Below are 26,068 nucleotides of genomic sequence, written 5' to 3'. Positions count from 1 at the left end.
GAGCCCTTCCTTTCCCATCATCCCTTAAACTTTTCAATATAATTAATGTTGGACGTCGGGCAGGGGCCCCAGAGCCAGGGCTAGGGAGTTGGGGCGTCTGATGCAAGGCCAGGCAGCCTTTTTCTCCCCCCAACCCCACTGCCTTAGAACACTTTTGGGCAAGGAGCCGCCTAACTCACCTTTCTAAAACAGGAACTCTCCTGGGGTCAGCTCCAAAGCTGGCCATGCCAGAAGGGGCTGCTATAAGCCACCACCCGGGTGGGTCCCATTCCAAAGCACCCACCACCGTGCTGAGGGCCAATGTGGGCCGCCAGCAGGGAGAACTGTTTACCATTCGGGGTGGCTCACTCTCCTACACTCCGAAAACACGTTTTTTTCTCTTTTTGCCAGAGTGTAAGCTTCCTGAGGGCAAGAGCTTGTTCCAGGGATAACGGGTACGACCCATTTAACACAGGATGAGGGGCGACTAGGTGGCACAGTGGATGGAGCACTGGCTCTGGAGTCCGGAGGACCCGAGTTCAAATTCGGCCTCAGATACTTAATCACCTAGCTCCGTGACATCCGGCCAGTCCCAGTGCCTTGTAAACACCAGAAAAAAAACAACATAGGATTTACAAGGTTTCACCCTGTTTCTCCACTAATTCCTGTGTCATCTGGGACAAATCACTTCCACAAAGTGGACCTAAATGGCATTTGTGTAATGGGCAGGATTTACTATGAGCCTTATTTTCTTTCCCGCCCAGAATTTGGGGCAAAAATAGCTCACCAGGACATTTAAATGCATGAATCGCCTGAGAGATCACATGAGGAACCAACCCAGTGGAGACATATCATGTCAGCACCTTAAGCTAGGCAGAGAAACTACTTAAGATTTCAAAAATCTCAACGATCCTGGAAAAAATAAATCCATTCTCCCACTTCTGCCAGCCCTAAATATGCCGAAGCTCTGGATGAGCTGATTGCGCCACCTGCTGACAGAAACAGGGACGTATGTACTTGGCAGGGCAACGCTGCTCCCAATCACGAGTCTGGAAAAGACAGGGAAGTTGGGAAACCCTTGTAAATCCAAACTCTACACTCCAAATCAGCTCATCCATTTTATTCACCCCACAATTAGCAGGTGATCATGTTCCAGATGTCTCAAGACAATGGCACAAAGATGGATACTCTGTCCCTGGCCAAAATTCTGTAAGAGATTATATATATCTTCATAGTCTGACAGACCAGCAACAAGAGAAAGCTCCCAGGGAACCCCGGGCTCCAGGGCCTCCCTGAGGAGAGGAGAAATAACCCATTCCTCACAAACACAACACACAGACACCAATATTTTTATTAACAAGTGCAAAAAAAAGGGTGAGGGCTGCAGTCCAGGGCTGGGTGCTCACTGTCTCTGGGGGCCTTCATACCGGCCCTGAGCCCTGCTGCATCCTCTTCATTAGCTCTTCATCCTGCAGGGACAGCTCTGTCAGTTTTTTGCCCATTCGCTCATGGATGTCCAAGTACTTGGAGACACAGCGATCCAGACACACAGATTCGCCCTTGGAAAGTTCGGCTTCCTTGTAATGAGGAGGGACGCACTTCCTGTGGCATGCACTGGTCATCCTGGAAAAGCCAGAGTCCATTCAACATCCTGCAGTGCTCCAAGAGCTCTCACTCTACTTGGTGGAGCTCCTGGTAAGCATATACCACTCTACTATGCAAAACATCAACCCTGAACTCTCTTGGCCCCCTCCCTACCCCATCATACCCCCCCCCCCGAATTCTGTCCCATTCTTTCCTTCTCTCCTGCCCAAACCCAATGCTGTGTTGCTACCTCCAACTCCAGGAAATGCTTACACTCCATGTTGATAACTTGCCAATAGTGTCTTTAAAAAAAAAGTTAACATATCTGCATATCTACCAATTGCTAGTTTGCAAAGCTTTTATTCTGAATACATTTCCAATTGTATTTTGGAGGTTTTGATTTAGGAATTGTGTGTTTATTCTAGCTAGGACTGGCTTTATTGGACTGTAAGCTCAAACAAGCCCATGAACAGATAGAGGAAGAAGGGAGCAGGGTTCCCTCCCTGCAGACCGGCTCCCTGAGATGCAACCCAACAATTTGCAAGAGATCATGCCATTTCTTTGTTGAGGAACCCACAAGGAACACCATGTATGTTCCTGAAATGAACTGGGCAAGCCCAGTGTGTGTGTGTGCTGGAAAAGACAATCTCTCTCCCTACCTGTTGTACATGTCAGCCATCATCTCCACCTCCAGCTCAGCGGCCAGCTGTTGGGCCCTAAGTGGATCCATCACAGACCCTCCAGCCACAGTGGATCTGGCTTCCTTGGTCCTGGGGTGGTGGGGGGAAGGCAGATAACCTTGTCAGCACCCATTCACCCTTAGGGAGTCTTACCCCAAGATTGGATGGTGACCTTCTTTGCTCCCTGTCTTTAACAACTCATTCCCCTCTCTTCTATCTCAGTTTAAAGTTAGCTAGAAATTGCTGCAACATGAAAAGTAGAGGGTACTATGAGTACCCAGGTACTAGATTAGAGTCACAACCTTGGCACTTCCTGAGTAATTGGAGAAATATATCTTAACCTCTTCAGGGCATTTTTGTAAAAGGGGAATAACAGGGTTCTTAAAAAAGTAAACTTGATAGGGGCAGCCAGGAGGTGAAATGGATAGAGCACCAGCCCTGGAGTCAGGAGGACCCGAGTTCAAATCTGACACCATCAGATACTTAATAATTACTTAGCTGTATGACTTTGGGCATTAACTCCATCGCCTTGAAAAAAACAAAACTCCAATCAAAAAAAGAATTAAAAAAAGAAGCTTCTTTATAAATGGTCAAACAAAAAAAGAGGAGCTACTGTGTGATTATTGATATCATTAACCATCAATACAGGAAACTGAGGGCCAGAGCTGAAAGCACCAGCCCTCAACTGAGTCATTCCTACTCTCTGAGCCTCAGTTTCCTTCTCTGTAAAAGAGGGTTAGATAGGATGATCTTTGGAGTCCCTACCAGCCCTAGGGTGGGATCTCCAAACCCAGACAGATCTCCTTGACTTCTTGCCTTAAGGAGACAGCTTCACAAGGTGCCACGTGTAGAATTTTGGCCCTTCTGTAATGACTCTCCACCAACCTAATCAGCTGGTCTGTTGTCAAGTTAATCAATCAACAAGCAGGCAGTTTGTCATAAGCCCATCTTTCCAAACTGGAAGGACCTATTAGAGCTTATGATAATTCTCTTGCCTGGTCTAGGAGAAGCAAGGATCAAATTCCAACAGGAACCAGATTAAAATGTAACAGGCAGTCCCTCACACCAGCGGAAGGGAGTTTCTTCTGCGAAGAAATCCCTCCATCAATTCTACGGCAATCCCTTTATGTTGTAGGAGATGAACATCAGCCATAGCTAAAAAGGTCAGCAGTCCACGGTCAACAAAGTGAGCATTCTCATTGAGCAAGACTGGTCTTTCCTCTTACCGCTCCTGGGGGGATGATTTCTTGCAGAACTAATTCCTCCAGTGCCTCCGGATTCCTGGAGACCCTCTCAAAGGGGGACTAGGTGATCCGGAGCTCTGATAGGTGCTATCAAGTCAAGTCATCAAACCTTTATTAAACACTCGGGCACTGTGCTAAGTGCACAGAGGAAATCAAAAGAATGGTCTGATCTAATGAGGGTGACAACATGCCAAGGGTCATGTGAAGGCAAGTCTGACACAGGGTAAATGAGAGGGAAACCTGAAGGATGTTCATGGAAGGGAGACGGGCCAAGAAGAGACCCAGAAAGGCGGGCGGTGGCCAGCGAGAAGACCAGCGTCCTGGGTGCGAATGGGGGCAGTTGCTGTTATGAGATTAACGCCCTCTGCCCCGGTCTGGTTTCCCTCTGCACAAGGGGCTGGCCAGGACGTGCGGGTCATTCTGCACGGACCCGGCCCGGGGGCTTCAGTGCTGTGGGCCTGGCCCCACAGAGCGGGCAGCGGGGGCACTGCCAGCCCTGGCCTTTCTGCCATCACGCCCCCCTGGCAGGCCCTTTAAGGGCGGCGGGACCCAGGCCGGCTTCTCTCATTTCGCGCCCCAGGGCTCGGCCCTCACCCACAACCTCAGGGGCCCCTGGATGGGGCCCGGTGACGTCACGGCGGCGAAGCCCCCCCCTTCCCGCCCCCCAGGGGCAGCACCTCGATGCCAAGGTCACTGGAAACGGCTAACACAAATGGGCGGGGGTCTGGGCCGGCCGGCGGCCGTCACGGACAACGTTTCGTTAAACACGAGGGGCCCCGGGCCCCCGCGGGTCCAGCGAGGTCTCCGGCTGGGGAGGGGGGAGGGGGCGCCCGGCGGGGTCAGAGGGGAACGGAGGTCAAGGGTCACGCCGGGGAGGCTGGGGCAGGAATGAGGGTCAGGGGTGACGGGGGCCGCTGCGGGGCTGGGGTCACAGGTCACCGGCCGCCGGCCCCGCCCCCGCCCCGGGCCCCCGGGAGCCCCGGCCACAGCGCGGACTCACCTGGATGCAGCGTTGGGCGGCGGCGGCCAAAGCCCGGAGCCACTTCCGGGGGAACCGGAAGTCCTGCCCCGGGCGAACAGGAAGTCCCGCCCCGGGGGGAGGGCGAGGCCGCTCTAGGAAGGCGAGGGGGGCCGCGACCATAGAGAGGGAAGGCGGAAGGAGCGGGCGGCGCGGCCCGGAGGCGGGACATCCGAGGCCCGGCGCCCTTTGTGACGTCACCGAGGGCCGCCGCACGTGCGCGGGAGGTCCCCCGCCGGGGCCTCCTTCTGCCCCCCAAGATCCAGGCCCGGCGAGGGCACCCCAGAAAAGGGGCGGCGCGGCCTCAGACACTAAGTGGGGCCCGGGGCGAGCCGCAGCCCCCCGCCCCCAGACACGGCCGCGCAGCCCCCCGCTGTGCCCAGGACTCGGGGTTCCCTTGGCGACGAGAGCAGGGCGCTTTGCAGGGCGACAGAATGTATTTAGTTAGTTAGTTATTAAAGATGTTATTTATTTTGAGTGTCACAGTTTCCCCCTAATCTAACTTCCCTCCCATTTTGCCAGGCTTCGAGGCCGCGGAATTTGGGCAGCCTTATCCCGCCCCTGGGGCTTCGGGGGCCCCTCGGGACGCGGGCCCTCCTGCCCCCGGGCCCACCCGCTCGGCGCCCCTTGGGCTTCGGGTAAGCCGCCACCGACTGGCTGGCCGGGTGATGGCGACGCCCGGAATTCTGAGCTCACATGTGTAGCTTGGAAAGCGCAAAGCGTTCCCTTGTTAAATGTCAGATTTGTATGTGTGACAGGAAACGACACGTTGGACTCGGACGTGGTGTACCTCGGGGCAGGAAGCCCCCGTATGCAGCTTGCCTATGGGAGCTCACCTGGGCCAGGTGCCAGACCACACCCGCTGCAGAAGGGCATTTAAGTGGAAGACCAGCACTGCCCCTTCTCTCTCTTCTTGACCCTACCTTCACCTCGCAAGGATGACCATCTCTCTCTTTCTGAGGCCGCATGCTCCTAACCAAGGCCTGCTGGAGAGCCATGGGCCCTTATACCGTGTGGATGGACAAAACCTGCCTTTACGGCTGTCTATCCTGTCTCTTTCTCTGTTTCTCTCTCTCAAACCTCACCTAGCCTGTCCTCAAAGTGCTTACTGCTTTTTCTAGGAGGAGAACAGAATTTAATCTGTACACTTTGAAAGCCTTCCAGAATAAATCCTGAGCAGTTTTAAATCCCAGGGATGTATGTGAATTCATTCAAGGCCTCTTCATCTTTATTTGGCAACACCGAACTCATCCGCAACAATAGGAGGCATCCCTTCAGAGGAGGTATTCAAACAAAACAAAGACTGGATGACCGCTTGTCAGGTTACTAAAAGGATTCTGGTTCCTGTTGGATTCCCTGGACTCCAGTTTCAGGGCTGTTTCTGTAATTGTGTCACTTCTCCCCTGGGATTCAAATTGAGATCCTCTGACAAAAGTCATTGCTCTGCCCACCATGTCACACTCTCTTATCTCCAGGGCCATTTTACTGCCTTCACATAGACTTTACCATATTGGGGGAACTGGCTCACTAAAGCACCTGAGAGATCTTGTCATTAAGATGCCTTAGAAGTACCAGAATTCTCCAAAAGGTTAGGCTAGAATTCAAATCTAGACCTGCTGACTTTAAAGCCAGGGTTCTTTTTCCAAGCCACTCTTTCCTGGCTTTGTCTATTTGCCACCTGTTTCTAGATCCTACAACTTTAGATCTGAAATGGACCTTATAATTCGAAATAGAACTGGGAAGAATTTTATGCTCTAATTTTACAAATAAGGAAACAGAGGCCCCTAGTGCATGTGGCAATTAGAAGCCCTGAGTCTGAATCCTGGCTCTGTCACTTATACACTGTGACCTGGACACAAATCACTCACTTAAGCTTCTGGACTTCAGTTTCCTCATCTATAAAACAAAAGAACTTTAGGTTCCCTTCCAACTCTAAATCTATGATCCTAATTGGCAGATTGTTAACAGCTCAGGAGGGAAAAGAAAGCGAAGGAAGGGCAGCAATATGATCTAAACTCTAAAGAGAAACATCTGCTTCTTTTATCACAGCTTAAGAAATGACTCGTTTGCCTGCGCATGTGGGGCTGGGGCAGTCACCAAACACTTAGTAAGCTCCTACTGCATGGGCTGTCATTGTGCTGAACCATGCGGCAAAGATCTTCCCTGGTACAATGTGAGTTCCTTGGGCACAGAAACTGTTTCCTTTTTTCTTTGAAGTTCTTGGACCAAGCACAATGCTAGGCACATAGTAGGTCCTTTATAAATACTTGTTGGATGATTGGGAGAAAGGGAAGGGAAGGAAGAGACGGAAGGGAGGGAAGCTATTTTTAAACTATACTTCCCCACCATGGCTTCCTTCTTGATTCTTGGTCACAAAGTTATGTGTTCTTATTCTAAATCTGTTATCAATGTGTAGTATGGTCCTGGATAAATCATTTTTACCTCTTTAATCCTCAGTTTCCTCATGTGTAAAATCAACAGATTGGACTGGACAATCACTTCAGGTCCTTTCAATTAATTCCATAGCTCCAATAGGCTAATAGACAGTTTGGATGTCTTTCAAGACTATTTGTGTCTAGGTCTTCTGATCCTTTCCTGAAGCCTTGCTTCTGAAAGATCAGGAGAGGGAATGATATGTTTTCCCCAAAATTCCTCCTTCCAGCTCTCCTTTTTTTGTTTGTTTGTTTTAGTTAGGAGTGTATTATCCCCTAGCAGCTCTTATTTCACTGATGGAATTAATATATCTGGAGAGAAGGAGATCTCAGAAATGATTTAGCCCAATCCCCTAATTTTATGGAGGAAGAAATCAAAGAAAGAAATGTTCCAGACAGATGTCACAAAACTAATATCCTCCAGCTATGTACCCAATAGTCTTCCCTCCTCATCCTTCCTCCACTTTCCACCCCAGATGCTTCCTTTAGGCAGTCACTTGCTCCTGTGCTTTGTCCAGATTCTGCTCAGCTCATTTTCCCAACTTTGCTATGCTAAAGTTTCTTCCATCTCCCTCCATGGAAGAGAGTTTTATCATTGTATTTCACCAGGGGTCAGTATTGTTCTCTCCTAGATGGAGAAAACCCAGACACAGGATAAGAAAAGGAGCCTGGACACAGTAAAGTTCCCTTCCCCTGAACATTTTTCCAGCCCCCACAGGCTCCTTGGATTTTAAAGGGCATAGGGAGAAATTGGAGAAGATCTAAAAAAAAAACCACTAAGATGATGAAAAGATTGAGGAATTAGACTCAAAAGGAACTATTGTATTTAGCCAGAAGATGAGAAAGTGGGTGGTAGGTTTAATAAATGGATATCATTGGGTTTTAGAAGGGAAGATGATGGCCAGCTGCTTTCCATCTCCAATGAGGATAGAACAAGAGGGGTTGGGATTAAATGACAGCAGGCAAGTTTGGGACATATGGAAGAGCTTTCTGTCTGGGAACCTAGCAGAATTAAGAGGACCCGGGAGCAGGAGGTTTCAGTTCAAGCTCAGACACATCAATTGTGTGACCCCAGGCAAATCATTTTACTTCTCAGAGCCTCAGTTTCCTGAACTAAAATATACCATAGAACTGTGGGAATGCTCTCTACCTACCCAAATCATTTGGAAGTCATCATTTAACTTGAAATTGAGAGGTAGAATGGCATTTCCCTGGTCATTCAGAAACAGCTCTTTAATCAGGGATTTTGACACCCCCCCCCCAGTCCAACACATTGTACACTCTGCCATGATACGGTTCTTCCTCATCTATAAAATGCCAATGTTTATCTTGATAGTGAGGACAAAGGCAGGGATAAATGGCTAGTCTTGGAGTGGATTCTAGTCTTCTGTTCAGTGGAGCTGGACAGCAGTAGAGTTGGCAAGGGTCACTGAAGTCAACTTTCAAGCCAACAACTCTTCTCTTCATTCTCCTTTCCCCTCCCTGAGGCAGTTGAGGAGACCCCTGGATTTCTTCCCAAAGAAGACCTGACCTTGGATGTTGATTCCATCACTCCCTAGCCTTGGGGAAGTGATATTTTAGGAAGGATATTTTCCAAGTTGGAAGATGCTGGGATGGCTTTCAACAATTGAAATTCCACAGAAATTTTAAAATACCTACTGTGTGCAACTCATTTTGCTAGGCAGTGCAGATACAATGACATAAACAAAAACCTGAATTGGTTCTCCAAGGAGTTAATTTTCTACTAGAGGCATAATATACCCATTAAAAGAACTGATGAGATTTAACTTAAAGGAGCTAGGTTAGTCAGATACCTCCTAGCTATATGACCCAGGGAAAGTCACTTAACCCTGTTCGCTTCAGTTCTTTATTTATAAAATGAGCTAAAGAAGGAAATGGCAAACTACTCCATTATCTTTGGCAAGAAAACCCCAAATGGAGGCATGATTGAAAAATGACTAAGCAAAAACAACCCGAAGAAGACAAGACCTAGGAGGGACATAATAGCATTCTTCAAAGACATTGAATGACTGGCTCCTTTCAGCAGTTCAGAGATCAAGGATAATTCTGAGAGGTCTGCTATGGACACTGCCATCCACATCCAGAGGGAAAAAACTGTGGGGTCTGGGTATAATACAAAGCATACTATGTTTACTCTTTTAAAACTTATTTTATATTTTTTTTCTATTTTTCTGTTTTTTTTTTAAATTTTCCCTTAGTTCTAATTCTTCTTTCACAAGATGACCAATAGGGAAATTTGTTCAACAGAATTATACATGTACAACTTTACCACACTGTTTGCCACCATGGGGAGGGGGAAGGGAAGGGGGGAAGAAAAATGTGGAACTCATAAATTTGCAAATGGATGAATGTTGAGAAATTATTTTTTGCATGAATTGGAAAGATATAATAAAATTCAATTGAAAAAATGGTTATTTTTTCATATTTTCATATGAAATGACTATGTAGAGATTAAATATATTCTAAATATCCCCTAGAGGGCAGAACCAGGAAGAAAAGCTGAAGGTTAAGGAGAAGTTTCAGCTCAAAATAAGGAAAATCTTTCTAATAAAAGATTTGTCCAGAAGTGGATTGGGATGACTCATGAAATAGTTCCTTATCGCTGGAGATAGGCATAAAGAGACTGTATGACCAATTATTAGATGTTTTAGAGAGGACTTTCATACAGTCAGTTAATCAATCTATCTGTCTTCAGTACCTATTCGGTGCCAGATAAGTATTGTGAGAAGTGCTGAGAATAAAAGACTAAATAAAGGTAATCCCTGTTCTTAAGGAGATTACAATTTCACTAATAATATTTCACTCTCCCTACATACATACATATAAATGATGACAATTGGGGAAATCTGAAACAGCCTCCTTATGGGAGTGGCACTTGATCTGAGCCTGGAAGGAAGCTAGAAGTAACTCCAAGAGATGAAATAAAGGGAAGGGCCTTCCAAACTGGGAGGACCAGTTTGGAAGGCCCTTTATCAGCTAGATTGTCTTTATCCACTAGATTATCTTTATCAGCTAGATAAATCACTGAGGTAAGAGATCAACATTAAAGCAGGCCATACTGGCTAGAATATAGAGTTTATGAAGGAAAGAACTCTAATAATTCTGGATAAACTGAACCTAGATTGCAAAGGACTTTACATACCAAACCAACTAGAAATCCCATCCCTAAAGGCAGGTATGGATTGGATGGGAAGGCCTTCTAGTGTCCCTTTCAATTCTGAGCTTCTGTGGTTCTATGAAGTTTATATCATCCTGAGCCTCAGTTTCTCTGTCTGTAAAATGAGGATACCAATACTGTAATACCTAACAGGAGGGTTGTGAGGATCAAATCAGTCTATGTATATAAACATATATGTACCTATAAGTACATGTGAATGTATAGATCTATATATATAATTTTAGAAACCCCAAAGCACTATATAAAAGTCAGTTACTATTATTAATATCATCCATCATTTCTGAGGACATGATCCCTGAAGCTGGCAGCAATCTTCCTGCTTCTAATTCCCTCCCCTAATCTACCCTTGTGCAGCTGCCTCTCTCTGAGGAGGAGAAAGAGATAGATGGGGGAAACTTGGGAAGCGACTGGGAAGAAAGGAGAAGCCAGGAGTCTCTTAAGATGGGCAGGATCATTTAGAAGGGCTGCAGGCTGATAGAATACAAGGGTCCCCCCCCTTTCCTACAGAATTCAGATCAGCTGGCCATCTATTCCGTTTGCTTACTGGTCAAGACTTGATGTACCAGTGGAGTAAGACTAAGAGACTAACTAGGCTAGAGGACCTAGTAGAAAGGTGAGTAGAGGGCAGGGGCTGCCTGAAAGAGGGGGAGGGGAGATTGAGAGATGCCACCTGTCAGTCTCTTGTTAGAAATATGAGCCTCTAAGCCCAGACGGGTGTTGTACCAACCGAACCATAAACAATGACCCCTGGCTGACTACAGTCCTGGTGGGGGGGGGGGGATGACGGAGGAGGTGGGAGGTGGACTCCTCAGAATTAAGGGCAAAAACCAGCATGGGCTTAAAGATAAGGGAGTAAAGCAGTACAGCTGGTGGAAGGAAGACGCAAACGGAGACCCAGACTAGGGCAGCTGCAGGTAGGAGGCATACCAGCCCCATTCCCGCCACCCAACTATATCCTTCTTTTCCTGCCTCCCCCATTCCAATCTCCTGTTATCTCCCAAGGTCCTTGATCATAGAATCTTAGCTTCATAGAACAGACCTCAGAAATCATTTATTCCAATTCTTCCATTTTGTAGTATGGGGAAACTGAGGTCTATGGAGAGGGAGTAAATATTCCAAAGCTATCTGCCCAATCATCGATGGGGCTGGGACTAACAGTACCCCATGCCTCAGACTCTAGATTCTATAGTCCAGAGACAGTGATGTTGGGTTCTCTATGGCTTGTCATCTAGGCTCTAGATTCTAGAGGACCTAGTATTTAAGCCAAGAGTTCCTAAATCCTACTTGACTGTTTGTTCATTGAAAATCCTTGATGAGAACAAACCTGTGGGTCAATCAAGAAGAGTATCTATAGCTAAGATAGCCTTCAGCTGGGCGGCTTCACCAGCTAAAGAGGCAGTTTGCTATTCAGGTTTCACATTTTCAGGGATGGCCTGTGATTCTTAGGGTTTGTAAAGCCAGAGATCATTGGAATTCTTTCCTTCATTCTGGGTTTTTCCAAGGAAGCTAAAATGGAATGAGAAGTAGTTGATATCAAGGACCCAAAGGAGGAATGAAGATAGGAAGTCATCTCTAGTCCCTTATTCCTACATCTAGGCCCAGCTACCAACCCCACATCTCATCCTGGGCTGGGGAGATGGAGGGGGGGGATTAAGGATATACAAGGAAAGGGGGTCCATAAGGGGTATTGGATCCTCACCATTGCATGCTTTGATATATTCTACAGTCTTGGGCTCCCCCGTGATCCTTTGTCAGAGGGAGACAGAGCTGGGGAGAATGAGGAAAGAAGTTCAGTAAGTGTGGGCTTGTGAATGGGCATGGGAAAAGGTGTTGGTACTATGTGTGTATGTGTGTGTGTATGTGTACACACACCACTTCAGTTCCCCAAAGATTTCCATTTTCATCCCTGGGGTACTCTCTTCTTTGGAGGAGCTTGTAGTTTGTGGCCCTCCATGATGTGGAAGGTGATTTGGGGGAAGTTATGGGGAGCAAAAAACAATTAACCTGTAGCTAATCTGATGATAATCCTCTATTCTTAGCTAGGCTGATCCCCAGAGAGCAGACATATGGAGTCTCTCCCTCTCTAATTGTTGATTTTGTTGCTGTTGAGTTGTTTCATTAGTATTCAATTCTTCACAACCCTGTTTTGGGTTTTTATTTTTAATTTTTATTTAAGGCAATGGGATTAAGTGACTTACCCAAGGTCACACAGCTAGGCAATTATGTGTCTGAGATCAAATTTGAACTCAGGTCCTCCAGGGCCAGTGCCACCTAGCTGCCCTGTTTTAGGTTTTCTTGGCAAAGATACTAGAGTAGTTTGCCATTTCCTTCAAGACACTGGAGTGGTCTGCCATTTTCTTCTCCAGTTCATTTGGCAAACGAGAAAACTGAGACAAATAGAATAAATGATTTGCCCAGCAGGGTCACATATTTAGTAAGTGGCTGAGACCAGATTTAAATTCATGAAAATGAATCTTCTTGACTCTAGGCTTAGCACTGTACCCATTGCATCACCTCTCTCTAATTACCTTATATTCAACTACTTTATTACTATTTATATTTATGTAATATACATTTACAGACATACTTTTGTGTCTTTCATCAGAATGTAAGCCAGGATGCAAAATTCTTCATGCTTTGTAATTCTATCTCCAGTGCATAGTACAATGTCTAGCTCATAGTAGATGCTTAATTAAATATATGTGGACTGATGGATTGATTATCAAGGTCAAAACACTATTAGAAGATGGTGTCAGGATAAAAAAAATTAAGCAAATAAACAAAAACCTTGATGAGTTAGAATCATGAACTAAATTTAATAAAGATAAGTCCAAAGCTTTATACTTGGATTTTAAAAATTAACTCAGTGGGTTGAAGATGGGGGAGGTGTGGTTAGCCATGAGTTAATACAAAATAAACCATATATTACAGGCTCAATATGAGTCAACACCACAATATGGTGGCCAAGAATAGCTAATGTGATCTTAGGCTACATTAAGAGAGACCTAATGTCCAGAACACAAAATCCTGTTGTCATCTGACCTGGTTTGACCACATATAGAATGGTATGTTCAGTTATGGGCACCATATTTTAAGAAATAATTGACCAGTTGGAGTGCATCCAGAGGAGGACAACCAGGATGGTTAGGGGACTGGAGATTGACCATTTGAAGATTACAATATATCAACGAGGCTGGGGAAGCTTAGCTTAGAAAAGAATCAGTTCGATAGGGACTTAATAGCCATCTTTTAGTATCCGAAGGGTTTTCACATGGAAGAATGAGTTGATTTTTCCTGCTTGGTCCTGGTGGAGCAGAAATAATTCAACGAGTAGAAGTTTTGGCAAAGCAGACTTTGATTTCAGGTTCCAAAAACCTCCTACCACTTAGAGCTGTCCCAACGCAGAAGGGGATACAGGATACAGTGGGTTCTCTCTAACTGGAAGACCTCAAGAAAACCTTAAGAATATTGTAGAAAGGGATGTCTGAGCAGATTGGGACTGCTCCTTTCCAATACTTAGATTTTATAGTTCTATGAACCTAACAGAGTATGGGGGGGGGGGCTGCTGACAATAGCTTAAGAACCAGGGTCTCCTCCATCAGAGACGTCCCATGGATGAGTAGATGTGAGAATACAATTCACTTATCCTCATGGAAGAGCAAGTGTGTCTGGGTTGAACAGATGGATGGATTAGAAAAGAGCAAATGCATCAAACAGGTGTATCCTGGGAAAATGGCAGGCAATGATTTATTTTGCCTGGATTTCTTACTGATAGTATGCAATTCTTATCAAATAATATTCTCTTTAATGCTTCATAGACATACAAATATGTGCATGTGTGTGCAGTGCATGTGTGTGTGTGTGTGTATGTTATCTTTCACCTGGACTGTAAGCTCGTTGAGGGCAGAAGCTGTCATATATTTTTCTGTATGCTGCCAATAATGTCTAGAACACTATAATATGTCTTTAAGTAGAAGCTTAGACCAGAGCTAGTAGAGAGCTTGGAAAATAAAATGGCAGAGTTAGAAGATAGAAAATAGAATGACCGAGCCTGGAAGGAGCTTAGAACATAGAATGGCAGAGCTGGAAGGGACTTGAGATACAGAATATCAGAGTTGGATGGGACATGAGAACTTAATATATGGTCTCTGCATAAGGAGTTAGAACCAGGTTTCTTCGGGATCTTTTTTTTTAAATCATGGATCCCTTTGTCAGTCTGGGGAAGCCTAGGGATCTTTTCTCAGAAGAATGATTTCTTGTCTACATTTACAATTCAAGGAAAATACCCATTTCAGTTTGAGACCAGTGAAAAATGCAGATGTGATTTTTTTTCTCCACCAATTTCACAGATCCTGTGCAATCTATCCATGGTCAACCTTTGGGATGATAGGGGACTATGAACCCCAAATTAAACACCTTGGGGTTAGAAATAATCAAGTCCAACCTGTCACTTTTAGAGATGAGAAAAAAAGGGCTCAATTAGAGGACATAAGCTGACCAATACCTCACCAGTAACTAGTGCCAAAGCTGAAAGGAACATTCAGATCTCGGGACTCCCCTTTCAGTGCTCTCTTTAGGGTGGGCAATCCCATTATAGACTGACCGGAAGCAGGCAGTAGACCATGGACAAGGAGGGTGGAGGAAACCATAGAGGGTTGGAGAGGGGAAGGATAAGGTGGCTTGGCTGGAGGGAAACAAGAGTCATCTTCAAGAGGATTGGAAACACCTTTAGCTCCTAATTTACCAAAAGGAAAAGCTAAGCCTGATAGGCCTCATTCTTATATGGGAGGGAGGTAAGCAGGAAAAAGACTGAATTCAGAAGAGAAAATCTGGATTCAAGTCCCATTGTCCCACTAGATGACTTTGGTAAATTACTTAATTTTCCTGGGTCTGTTTTCTCCTTTGTAAAATCAGAGGGTTCAGTTAGTTGCATATCTTTGGTCCAATAATGCTCCTCCAAGAGGATCAGAGTAGGCAATTCTTTGTGCCTTCTTGTTTCTGCCTCTCTCCTGTTTCCCACCCCATACACATACATCCAGGTGGCAGGAACACTATCAGCTCCAGAAGATAACTGTGCAAAGGTCAGGGAATATTTTTAAACAGTGACAGGATTGCCTGCCCCTCCTCCTGCCTGACTCATCACTAGGGACCCTATTTGAGAGTTGTTTTCTTTGTAACATGACCCCCCAAGAGGGGCAAGAGAATGGAGAAGCAGTCTCCAGCAACCATCCAGGCTGGATATCACCGTAAGGATATGTGAGTAAATAGGACCCAGGTTAATTGTATATATTCCTTACCTTGTCTTGTTCTGCCCTAATCCCACAGCAAGGGTGAAGCCTGCAGAAAGCAAGGGAAGCAAACACAGGAAATACGATTCTCTCAACCCACTGCGTCCAGCAAATCTAATTAGGGGATTCTCATTATTGTTGGCCAGAACACTGGAAGTTGGACAGAGATAGAATAATAGGTATGTTTATGTGTATGCAAAAATATACATATATATGCATCCACACATATATATACATGTGTGGATGTATGTATCCTGAATTCAAATCCAGCCTATGTGACCCTGGATAAATCATTTCAGCCATTTGTCATGGTTTCCTCAATTGTAAAATGAGAAAAATCATTGCATGTCCCTTCCAGGATCATTGTGAGAATCAAATGAATTAATTATTCTAAGGTGATTGACACAGTAAACATTTTGTAAATGTTAGTTACTATTATCCTTATTCAATCATTCCTTCCACATCCAGGCGATGAGGGGCATGATACCCCAGAAATTTAGAAAATCCTCATAAAATGTTTTAGTCCTCCGTTTGTACTAGAGAAGAAGTCTGAATCATTATGATGTTAAGAGATAAGAAATGTTGATATTAAACAGTATTATACATGTATTTTCTGCATTTCTGAGTTTCTGCATGTATTCTGTGTCATCTGCAGCTTCCCTAAAATGCCCCCAGGATTCCCATTTAATTTCTTATACCAACTCTTAATATATTGAAATCTGTTTTTTTATTTTTGCAAGCCAATGGGGTTAAGTGGCTTGCCCAAGGCCACACAGCTAGGTAATTATTAAGTGTCTGAGGCCAGATTTGAACTCAGGTACTCCTGGCTCCAGGGCTGGTGCTCTATCCACTGTGCCCCCTAGCTACCCTTACATTGGAACCTTAATGGGGAAAGTTGAGATTGGAAAGGATAACTGTTTATCACTTTAAGGTTTGCCCAACATTTTGCATATGTAATGTCACTTGATTCTCATAAGGGAAGGGAAGGAAATATGCAGTTATTCAGTGCTTACTATATAGTATTGGAGCTGGAGTCAGGAAGATATACATTTAAAATCTCACCTTAGATACTTACTAGCTGTGTGACCCTGGACAAGTCCCTTAACCCTGTTTGCCTCATTTTCCACATCTGTTAAATGAGTTGGAGAAGGAAATGGCAAACCACTCTAATATTTTTGCCAAGAAAACCCCAAATGGGGTCAGGAAGGGTCAGATGCAACCAAAAGGAATGAACAACAAAAAGTTTTATGTAAAGCTCTTGGCAACTTTAAAGTTTCTGAAGATTTCCTCTTAGAGGATGTTAATTTTACTCCCCAAAGAAACTAAAGCAACCAAACCTTCCAACTAAACTTAAACCCAATATAGATGATACACAAATAATATATACAGTGTGCTATAGGCTCGTACTGAAAGGGCTTCAATGAATAGCCCAGACACTTTTTCTAGGTCACACCTGTCCCACAGGCCCTGTCCAAGCACCCAGGCTGGCACCCACCAACCTTTGCAGTTTGATCTCATGGCACCCCTCCTCTCAATACACCAGGCTGCCTCCAGTAATTCCTCATCCTCAATATTTAGAGGCCTGGACTAGATGATCTCTGAGGTTCCTTCCAATTCCAAATCCTTTGATCCCCTGACTATCTTCTCTTTCCCTCTTATACCCTCTGCTTTCCTGCCTCCTCTTGAGCAGAAGACACATTCCCTAGACCTGGAATGTCTTCATAGAATCTCAGATCTCAAGTTGAAAGGGACCTCAGAGGTTGACTCATAGGTCAACCCCCTAGTTCAATCCCTTCCTTTTATAGAAAAGGAAACTGAGATCTATAGGGGGGATATGACTTGCTCCAGACAAAGTAGAAAGTCAAAATTCAAATTCAGAACCTTCCCTCTTCTCCCCAGCCCACCACACCTTCTCTTTTGTGCACTGAGCACATGTTATTATGTGTGTGTGTGTGTGTGTGTATATATATATATATAATTTTCCCTTACAAAATTATAATTGCTGAAAAAGCAAGGACCATTCATCCCTCTGAGACAATTAAATGGTGCAGGTGTAGAAATTCTGGCCTTAGAATAAAGAACCCAGACACAGTAGCTGTGTGACCTCAGTTTCCTTATCTGTAAGGAGGGAATAAATAATAGCACCTCTCTCATAGGGTTGCCACAAAGATCAAATGAGATAGCAAATAAAGGCACATGGAGCACTTGGCAAAACCTTAAGGCATCAAACAAATGTTAGTTATTATTATTTGAACTTTTTGTTTGTCCCAACATCCTAACAAACAGTAGGTGTTTAATAAGCGTTTGCTCTGTGGCAGGGCTTGACAAAAGGCTTAACCAAATTCCTGTGTGTTTTATCTCCTTCTAGAGATGGAACAGGAAAAAGCAAAGCCCCTTCAGAATGGGACCACTGCCTCAACCCAAACAACAGATACTTCTGGAACTGTGGGGAGTGGATGTTCCACAGAGGAAGAGTCAGTCAATGATGTGACCAACAAGATATCTGACAAGGAATCAGCAGAAATAAAAGTGACTGAGTCCAAGAAGGAAGAAAATAAAATAGGGGCGACCCAGGCTAAGGCCAAGATAGAGAATGATGAGGAAGCCAAGTCTGATCCCAAGAAGGAGGTTGATGAAAAAGAGACCAAACTTGTACCTCAGGGAGTGGTAGATGGGGTAAAAAAGGCTGAGTCTGAATTGAAAAAAGAGGATAATAGGAAAGAGGGGGCCAAGTCTGAGCCCAAAGAAGAAAGTGATGGGAAAGAGGAGGTAAAATCTGGGCCCAAAGAAGAGGCTGAAGGGAAAGAGGAGGCCAAGTCTGAACCCAAAGAAGAGGCTGGTGGGAAAGAGGAGGCCAAGTCTGAACCCAAAGAAGAGGCTGGTGGGAAAGAGGAGGCCAAGTCTGAACCCAAAGAAGAGGCTGAAGGGAAAGAGGAGGCCAAGTCTGAACCCAAAGAAGAGGCTGAAGGGAAAGAGGAGGCCAAGTCTGAACCCAAAGAAGAGGCTGAAGGGAAAGAGGAGGCCAAGTCTGAACCTAAAGAAGAGGCTGAAGGGAAAGAGGAGGCCAAGTCTGAACCCAAAGAAGAGGCTGAAGGGAAAGAGGAAGCCAAGTCTGAAGTCAAAAAAGGGGATGCTAGAGAAGAAGCCAAATGCGACTCAATAGAGGGGGCAACAAAAGAGTCAGAGAAGGGGAATGAGGAGACTTCCTGCTCAGAACTGGAGGGAGAAACCATTTCTGACACTCAGGTTATCCAGGTGGGGAAATCTAGTTTTTCCTTGTTGGGGGGGGGGTGTCTCTAAATGTGTCTTCTTTCCAAACATACCCATAGAGGCAAAGAGGGAGGTATGAACTAGCTCAGAGGGCTTCAGGACTATAAAGGAGTGAAGATACAACTCTATCCCGCAAAACAACTTGCAATGGGTGGGTTCCTGGGAATTGGTTATACTTTATGCATGTACATGCCTGGGACCCACAGGAGCCTGTTTCCTCTCAGGAGGTAGGTGGTACTGATGGAGAGGCAGGCAATGGAGCTGAGGAGGAGCAAGGAAAAAGCTCGGGAGCAATGCCTAGCTCACCAGAGGAGTGGCCAGAGAGCCCCACAGAAGAGGGACTGCCCCTCAGCCCAGGTAAATGCAACCAGAATGGAGGAGGGCAAAGTCAGGGTGCAGGGGAATGGAATAATAGAAAGAAGTGGGAAAGAAAGCACATTTCCAACTACCACAGATGCCTCCTTTAATTTCTCTTCAGATACTCTTGGTCCAGAGAGTCCAACAGCCAGGTAAGATTGGGTCTTGGGGCTCCAACCCCCAAGCCTCAGTCCCATTCTCTCGCCTTCACCCTTTATAAGTCAGCCTTTCATCTCCCACTCTCTTAGTCCATCAGGCCTCTTTGGTTATGCTAACATCATGTCCCGGACAAGGCTGTGTCTAAGTGTTCCTCTATTGCCAATTACACAATATTCTTGACTCCCTGGGGACACATAACCCTTCTGCCCTTGTTTAGAGTACAATCTAGACTACACTCCACTTAGATAGGAGGGTATTTTTAAAATGAGGGCTCAAGATTCCCAACTGAATCCAACAGCCATTCATTTGGTGCCCATTCTATGCCAAGCATTTTGCTGGGCCCTGAGGACACAAAGACAAACTCAAACTAGTCCCTGGCTTCAGTGACCCTGAATTCTATTGGGTGAATGGGAGAGCAGGATAAAAAAGTGAAAACAGATAAGCATACATGATAATTTAAAGAGGAGGGATGGAAATAGCAAAAGACTTGGAGTAGGAGATAGCATCTGAGCTTTGAGCTGAGTTTTGAAGGAAAGTAGGCAGTCTAAGAGGCAAAGGAATGGAGGCCAGCAAACAATCAAGCAAATAGCATTTATTATACATTTGCCAAGCACTGTATTATGTTCTGAAGATGCAAAAGGAGGTAAAGAGAGTCCCTAAAGTGAAGGCATATTTGGAGGATTATGTTCCCCAAGAGCGGGCTGGTCACCCAAAGGGAGATAGCAACTCAACTGAGGAGAGGGTGAACTTTTATAGGGGGCAAAGATGTAAGAAGTTGAGGTCATTAGGGACATGCAGATGAGGGATGGAAGCCCAGAGAGCAAAGATGAGATGATAGTCCTATCCTTGAGGCAGAATATGCAATGTTGAGTTTGGGCAACAGAAAGAACAGTTTGACTAGAGTATCAAAGCTTCCTGAGATCATTTCACATCTGTCTTTGTATACTCAGGATCACACACTATGCCTGATCCATAAGAGACATTTAATAAATGTTTGTTAATTGTTTGATTTTTCATTTAAATTTATTATTCCAATTACATGCAAAGATAGTTTTCAGCATTCACCTTTTTGTAAGGTTTTGAGTTCCACATTTTTTCCCCACTGTTTTCTTCCTCCCCATTCCCCTTGACAGTGAGCAATCTGATTTGGCTATAACTATGTTAAACATAGCTCCATATTAGTTATATTAGGAAAGTGGTTGATTGATTTTTTTTAAGGCACCTCTCCTTCCCCTTAAAAAACACCCATAGAGCCTTTGTTCTAACCTCAGACCTGTCTCATCCTCAGCTTGCAAAATGCAGTCCCTCTGGACCTCTCTCTCTTGACTTTCTTTTGTCTATAGTGATTCCTCTCCCAGTGATGTACCCCAGAGTCCCACAGGTCCCTCAGGTCCCTCTACTTCTTCAGAGAAGAAGGAGAAGCCATCAGAACATAGAGTCTCTGTTCCAACTCGACCCCGAGGGCCTCGGGCTCAGAACCGAAAAGCCATCATGGACAAGTTTGGGGGGTAAGGCATTGAGGCTGGGGGAGCCCAAGATAAAGAGTGAGCTGCCCAGAATATCTTCTTTTAAGGAGTTCTAGCTGAGCCAGGATTGGACTGATGAAAGGGGACAAGGGGTCCAGGCCAAATGCAGACTGACAAGTTGAAGCTCCTTGATACAAATGATGGAGACAGATGTAAGACTTGGGGCTTGTCTCCCTTATTTCTCAGTTTCCTCCTCTATAGAACAAAGGGTGGGAGGCAATGGAGTAAAAGAAAAATAGCCCTGCTTTGGAATCAGAAACCTTATATTGGAATCCCAGCCCCACCTCTGTTCAGACAGCTAGTTCCACAATGAAAAGAATGAAGGCAGGATCTAAGTGCAAATCATGTCTCTGCTATTTAGGAGCTGTGTGACCATGGGCAAGTCCCTTAACTTCTCAACCTCAATTTCTTCAGGTATAAAATAGAGATCATAGTGCCTCTTTTTTTTTTAGATTTTTCAAGGCAATGGGGTTAAGTGGCTTGCCCAAGGTCACACAGCTAGGTAATTATTAAGTGTCTGAGGCAGGATTTGAACTCAGGTACTCCTGACTCCAGGGCCCATGCTCTATCCACTGCACCACCTAGCTGCCCCAATAGTGCCTCTTCTATAAGGTTATTTTGAAGCTTTTGCCAGTCTCAAAGTACTTATATAAATGTGATTATTATTACTCCCTGTATATTCTTGGGGGAAATCATATCACTCCTCTGGACCTCTCTTTTTTTCATCTGTAAAATGAGAAAGAGTGAGGTGCCTCCCCAGTTACTGTTGTTCAGTTGTGTTTGATTCTTCAGGACCCCATTTGGGGGTTTTCTTGGCAAAAATATACTTTTGCAATGAGGAGATTGAGGCAAGCAGGGTTAAGTGACTTGTCTAGAACTACAAAGCTAGTAAGTATCTGAAGTCAAATTTGAACTCAAGAAAAGGAATCTTCCCATCTCCAATTGTTTTCTAGGTTCTATGGCCCTAAGGTTTTCTTGGGGTTTTTTTAGGGTTCCTCTCAGATTGACTATTTTCTGATCTTTAATACCTTCTTTGCCCTCGACCCTCCTCTCTTCCAAACAGGGCAGCAACAGGCCCTGCCCCACTTTTCCGGAATGCCAAGGCAGCAGGGGCAGCTGTGGGCAGCGTCAGGAACATGTTGCTTGAGTGGTGTCGAGCCATGACTCGAAAATATGAGGTGGGAGCTGCAACCCGCACAGGGGAAAGATTGGGACTTGAGACTCTCGGGGAGGGCCAGGGATCCCCTCCTCCAGGATGGTTTTTGCAGTTGAGAGATAATGGTTGGGAGAATGACCTAGAGGAGATGGGGCCAAGAGATTCACCGTGAACCAACTTTTTCATTCCTTAGCATGTGGACATTCAGAATTTCTCCTCCAGTTGGAGCAGTGGAATGGCCTTCTGTGCTCTTATCCACAAATTTTTCCCTGATGCTTTTGATTACACTCAACTCGATCCCAAGAAGCGCAGGGAGAACTTCACCCTGGCTTTCACTACTGCTGAGTAAGTTAGTAAATGCTAAAAGGATGGTGTTCTTCACTCAGATGGGGGTGGGAGGAATGCTAAGGCAATGAGTGATAGGGATCTCTGAGCCTCAGGGTCCTCATCTTAGTAGACAGTGTTGGGTTTGGATTCAAATCCCACCTCTGAGAGTTACTAGCTAGGTGACCTTGGGTCAGTGAGTGAACCTTTCTGAGTCTTAGTTTCCTTTTTTTGTAAAATGGGGATAACAATGTCTGTGATGCCCACACAACAGATTTACTGTTAGATGAGAAATGTGGATATTATGTAAAGAGCTCTATAAATATTAGTTATCTTAATTATCCTGTACAGTAAGGTCACTATTCTGTGCTATGTTAGAACTTAGCTGGCTCTAACATTGTGTTCAAAGATCCCTTCTAGATCAGCTGTTCTGTGTTCTGTGTTCCAGAGTTATTACCAGTTTTAGCATTCTGGGTTCTATCCAAGCTCTAGTATTCTGTGTTATGATATCCCTTCCAGAGCTGACTCTCTTTGTTCTCATATCTCTTTCAGAGCTAGTACTCTATGTTCCAGGGTCCTTTCCAGTTCTAACAATACACATTCTCCATTCTAAGATCCCTCCAGCTCTAGTATAGCCATAGTGATGGCCCTTCAAGTGCTGACCACTCTGTGTTCTAAAGTCTCTTTCAGAAGTATTATTCTGTATTCTGTGGTCCAAAGCCATTTCCAGTTCTAATATTGTGCATTCTGAGTTCCCAGGCTCCTTCCAACTCTACTATTCTGTGTATCAATGACCCTTCCAGGTCTTACTAGATCTAAAGTCTAACGTTCTGTGTTCTATGTTCCTTTAAAGTTCTAAAGTTTCATGTGCTCAGATCCCTTTCAGTTCTTACGAGTTCTTTTCTGAAGTCTTTTTTTTTTTTCCCACAAAGATCAGAGGGCTAGTCCTGACCCAAGTATGTGCAAATTTCCCAAGCTAGTTCTGATGAGTGGGAGAATCTAAAAGGCTTTAGACAAATCACTAAAATTCAGGCTCTGCCTCCCCAACCCCATACCAGGGCAAGACAGAGATATTATCTGGTGCCCTCCACAGCACGATGGATTTGGAAATCTCTGCTCCTCAGAAATAAAGAATTGCCTTTTCTCCTTAGAATTGCCTTTTCTCCTTAAGGTACTACAGTGACTGGAATGTCTTGTAGTTCGTTTTTTGAAATCTTCCCACATCCTGAAGGTGGGGCACCCATGGAGACAAGGCTCCAGGCTTGAGGTTTTAGTCCAGTTGACTTGTTCCCCAAAAAAGCATCTCCAATAGATCCCTATTATCTCCTAGAAAACTGTAGAGAAGCAGCAAAGGAAGCAATCATATGTGACATCTATTTCTTAGGCAGTCTGGTGCATTGGACAGTGTGTCTGAGCTGGCACATATCCTGCCTCAGATACTTAGCAAATGGAAGACCCTGGATTACTTTTAGCCTTCAACATCTTCATCATCTGTTTAAGAGCAGTAGCATTGTGAGGATTATGAGGATCAAGTAAGAAAATACACACAAAACACTTTGCAAATTTTAAAGCCTATACAGAATGTTCCAAAAGACAGTGAAACTTTAAGTTGTTCAAGCATACAACTTTTGGGACACCTTGTACAGATATTAGCTAGCATTATTTCTACTAGCTGTTCCCAGGCACCACTGAGCAAGATGGCAGAGCTGTGCTCCTCTTCACTTCTGCATTGGGATATGTAGGGACCCTGATTCAGAACACCTGGGTCCCATCTAGGTCCCATTCTGAGGTACATCCTCAGATCTTAGATGTTTCCTTAGAAGAAAAAAATGATAGTATCATATATATGTGTGTATATATATATATGATTAAATATATATAAATATAGGTATTAAGAACTTCATTTTGCAAATTCTTGGAGAGTCTGCTGTCCCATCTGCCTCTCCTTCCCCATTCAGCTGACTCTGGGAAATTCAGAATATAATTCAAATGTCACTTCTGTCTAACTTTCCATAGATGTAGGTAAAAGCTTTCACACAATTATTCAAGGCAAGGGTGTGTGTATATGTAGGACAGAACAGCCTTTATTCTATCCCACAGAAAACATAATGAAGGACTCACAGCAGCCCAGAAATAAGCAATACAATTCCTCTTCCTCTCCTGCCAGTTCTAACTTCCCCAAGGTCCTATGCAACTCCTTAAACTAGCAGCAGCACTTTGATGAATGGACTTTGTTCAGAAGGGAATCAATTAAACTTGTGAGATGAAAAATTCTCCCTCCTCTGACATCTGCTGAGATCCATGTATGTCCAGAGATTTAATAAGGCATGCAAGCCTGTTGTTACTTCTTGAGGAATGGAGCTCTCCTAAAGACAGGAAGGAAACATACTTTTCTGTCTCTCTCTCTGTCTCTTTGTCTGTCTCTGTCTCTCTCTCTCTGTCTCTCTGTCTCTGTCTCTCTCTCTCTCTCTCTCTCTCTCTCAGTATTCTGGGGGTAATCTGCAGGATGCATAGCACCTTCTCCTAGGCCTCAGTCCCAGAAAGAACCCTTGAGATCATCCAGTGCAACCGCTTCATTTGAAATGGAGAGCACTCTGGTCCAGGGAAGTGACCCCAGGGCCTGCTCTACACCCATTGTCCACTGTCCCACTGACTCTCTGTGCTTGCCACCCTCAGAAATCTGGCTGATTGTGCCCAGCTGTTGGAAGTAGATGACATGGTCCGGCTGAGCGTCCCTGACTCCAAATGTGTCTACACCTATATCCAGGAGCTGTACCGCAGCCTTGTGCAAAAGGGCCTGGTGAAGACCAAGAAGAAATAAGGGACCGGCTGCCTCCAGCAGAAGCAGTCCAGAAAGACATCTGGTTGCTCCTGATGGGACTTCCTCTTGTTCTTTGGCATCTCAGAGCTCTTTAGGCAATGATGGAAGGCATGGGGAAGGAGAGGCAGATGGGACAGCAGACTCAGAACCTAGGATTCTCAGTGTCCATGCCCCAGCCTCCAAGCACATGCGATCTCTACCCCAAGATAAGGAACAGCCTCCACAGAGCAGGCCAAACAAACTTTCCTAAGAACACTCCTTCTTGTCTGCTTTTTAACTTCTTAAATCATCTCTCAATTCTATTCCAACCTACACAAATCTTGGGAGGTCCATGGGAGAGGTGTTATGGTCCCCAATTTACAGATGAGGAAGTAGACATCACTAAGGGGCAAACGACTTGACTGAGATCACACAACTAATCTGGGGGAAGGGATGGAACAAGAACCCAAATGGTCTGACTGTCAACTTCCTAACTCTTTCCTAGAATTCTAGCCCATATAATTTAGGGGTTACACCTGACAGGAGTGGAGAAAGGGAACTCCTTTAGTATTAGGTAGTATATCTATTTTACGGGGGAAGAACACCAAAGAGGTCAAGCAAATTTTCTAAGCACAGTAAGCAGCTAGGTTAAAATTTGAACTCATTTTCTGTGATTCTATATTCAATGCTTAGGGTATAACACGCCATTATCAAGCTAGGCTAAACTTCTGGCCATTGGGGACAAACCACACGTAGTCACAAGAGGATCAGGGTTAGAAGTGGGGAGGGGGTGCAAGCTAGGTGGTCCAAGGGGTAGAGCACTGACCTTGGAGTCAACAGGATCCGAGTTCACATATGACCTTGGACATTTATCAGTTGTGTGACCGGGCAAGTCACTTAACCCCAATCCCCCCCCCCCATAAAAAGGAGATGGAAAATGACTTTTTCCATCATCCTGAAACTTAGGGTACATCTCTGATCACTAAATGTCCTCTGGGGCAGCTTGACCAGTCATTCATTCATTCATCAATCAGTCAACCAACCATTCATTC

At 44.9% G+C, this 26,068-nt stretch overlaps 2 protein-coding genes and 1 long non-coding RNA gene across 14 annotated transcripts; 2 read left to right on the top strand and 1 right to left on the bottom strand.

Moving 5' to 3' along the window:
• Window positions 1-405: 405 nt before the first annotated feature.
• On the bottom strand, window positions 406-4,570 carry TIMM10 (translocase of inner mitochondrial membrane 10). 4 transcript variants are annotated; one of them, XM_074231496.1, is made up of 4 exons: window positions 4,488-4,561; window positions 3,239-3,574; window positions 2,223-2,333; window positions 406-1,602 (listed from the first exon to the last, which is right to left on the bottom strand). In XM_074231496.1, the coding sequence occupies exons 3-4, from the start codon at window positions 2,291-2,293 to the stop codon at window positions 1,401-1,403; spliced, it is 273 nt and encodes a 90-aa protein (XP_074087597.1). In that variant the 5' UTR covers window positions 2,294-2,333; window positions 3,239-3,574; window positions 4,488-4,561; the 3' UTR covers window positions 406-1,400. The 4 variants fall into 4 exon arrangements, with proteins under 4 accessions (XP_074087597.1, XP_074087598.1, XP_074087599.1 ...); XM_074231497.1 differs by lacking the exon at window positions 3,239-3,574 and having other exon boundaries at window positions 4,488-4,570; XM_074231498.1 differs by lacking the exons at window positions 3,239-3,574; window positions 4,488-4,561 and adding an exon at window positions 4,165-4,444.
• Window positions 4,571-4,640: 70 nt separating this feature from the next.
• Window positions 4,641-5,692, top strand: LOC141516747 (uncharacterized). Of its 2 annotated transcripts, none has more exons than XR_012476780.1 (2): window positions 4,641-4,948; window positions 5,264-5,692. It is a non-coding gene; the product is annotated as an uncharacterized LOC141516747 (long non-coding RNA). The 2 variants fall into 2 exon arrangements; XR_012476781.1 differs by having other exon boundaries at window positions 4,641-5,143.
• A 4,832-nt stretch (window positions 5,693-10,524) lies between these two features.
• Window positions 10,525-25,292, top strand: SMTNL1 (smoothelin like 1). 8 transcript variants are annotated; one of them, XM_074231488.1, is made up of 10 exons: window positions 10,525-10,749; window positions 11,863-11,929; window positions 15,462-15,603; window positions 17,793-18,679; window positions 18,901-19,051; window positions 19,173-19,203; window positions 20,554-20,718; window positions 21,800-21,914; window positions 22,086-22,237; window positions 24,893-25,292. In XM_074231488.1, exons 4-10 carry the CDS (start codon window positions 17,795-17,797, stop codon window positions 25,035-25,037), a joined length of 1,644 nt encoding a protein of 547 aa, XP_074087589.1. In that variant the 5' UTR covers window positions 10,525-10,749; window positions 11,863-11,929; window positions 15,462-15,603; window positions 17,793-17,794; the 3' UTR covers window positions 25,038-25,292. The 8 variants fall into 8 exon arrangements, with proteins under 8 accessions (XP_074087589.1, XP_074087590.1, XP_074087588.1 ...); XM_074231487.1 differs by lacking the exon at window positions 10,525-10,749 and adding an exon at window positions 10,940-11,050; XM_074231489.1 differs by lacking the exon at window positions 11,863-11,929.
• The last annotated feature ends 776 nt before the right edge of the window (window positions 25,293-26,068 follow it).

The sequence above is a fragment of the Macrotis lagotis genome, chromosome 3 (assembly GCF_037893015.1).
Source record: "Macrotis lagotis isolate mMagLag1 chromosome 3, bilby.v1.9.chrom.fasta, whole genome shotgun sequence".
In the NCBI taxonomy this organism is placed as follows: domain Eukaryota; kingdom Metazoa; phylum Chordata; class Mammalia; order Peramelemorphia; family Peramelidae; genus Macrotis; species Macrotis lagotis.
The sequence above is the reverse complement of the archived record's forward strand: the minus strand, read 5'-3'. Positions and strand labels throughout refer to the sequence as shown.

Coding starts and splice junctions, on each gene's coding strand:
- TIMM10 (XM_074231497.1), bottom strand. CDS start 2,293: ATGGATCCACTTAGGGCCCAACAGCTGGCCGCTGAGCTGGAGGTGGAG. Junction 1,603..2,222: donor ATGGCTGACATGTACAACAG/GTAGGGAGAGAG, acceptor TGGCTTTTCCAG/GATGACCAGTGCATGCCACA.
- SMTNL1 (XM_074231489.1), top strand. CDS start 17,795: ATGGAACAGGAAAAAGCAAAGCCCCTTCAGAATGGGACCACTGCCTCA. Junction 19,052..19,172: donor GGGACTGCCCCTCAGCCCAG/GTAAATGCAACC, acceptor ATTTCTCTTCAG/ATACTCTTGGTCCAGAGAGT. Junction 20,719..21,799: donor ATCATGGACAAGTTTGGGGG/GTAAGGCATTGA, acceptor TCTTCCAAACAG/GGCAGCAACAGGCCCTGCCC.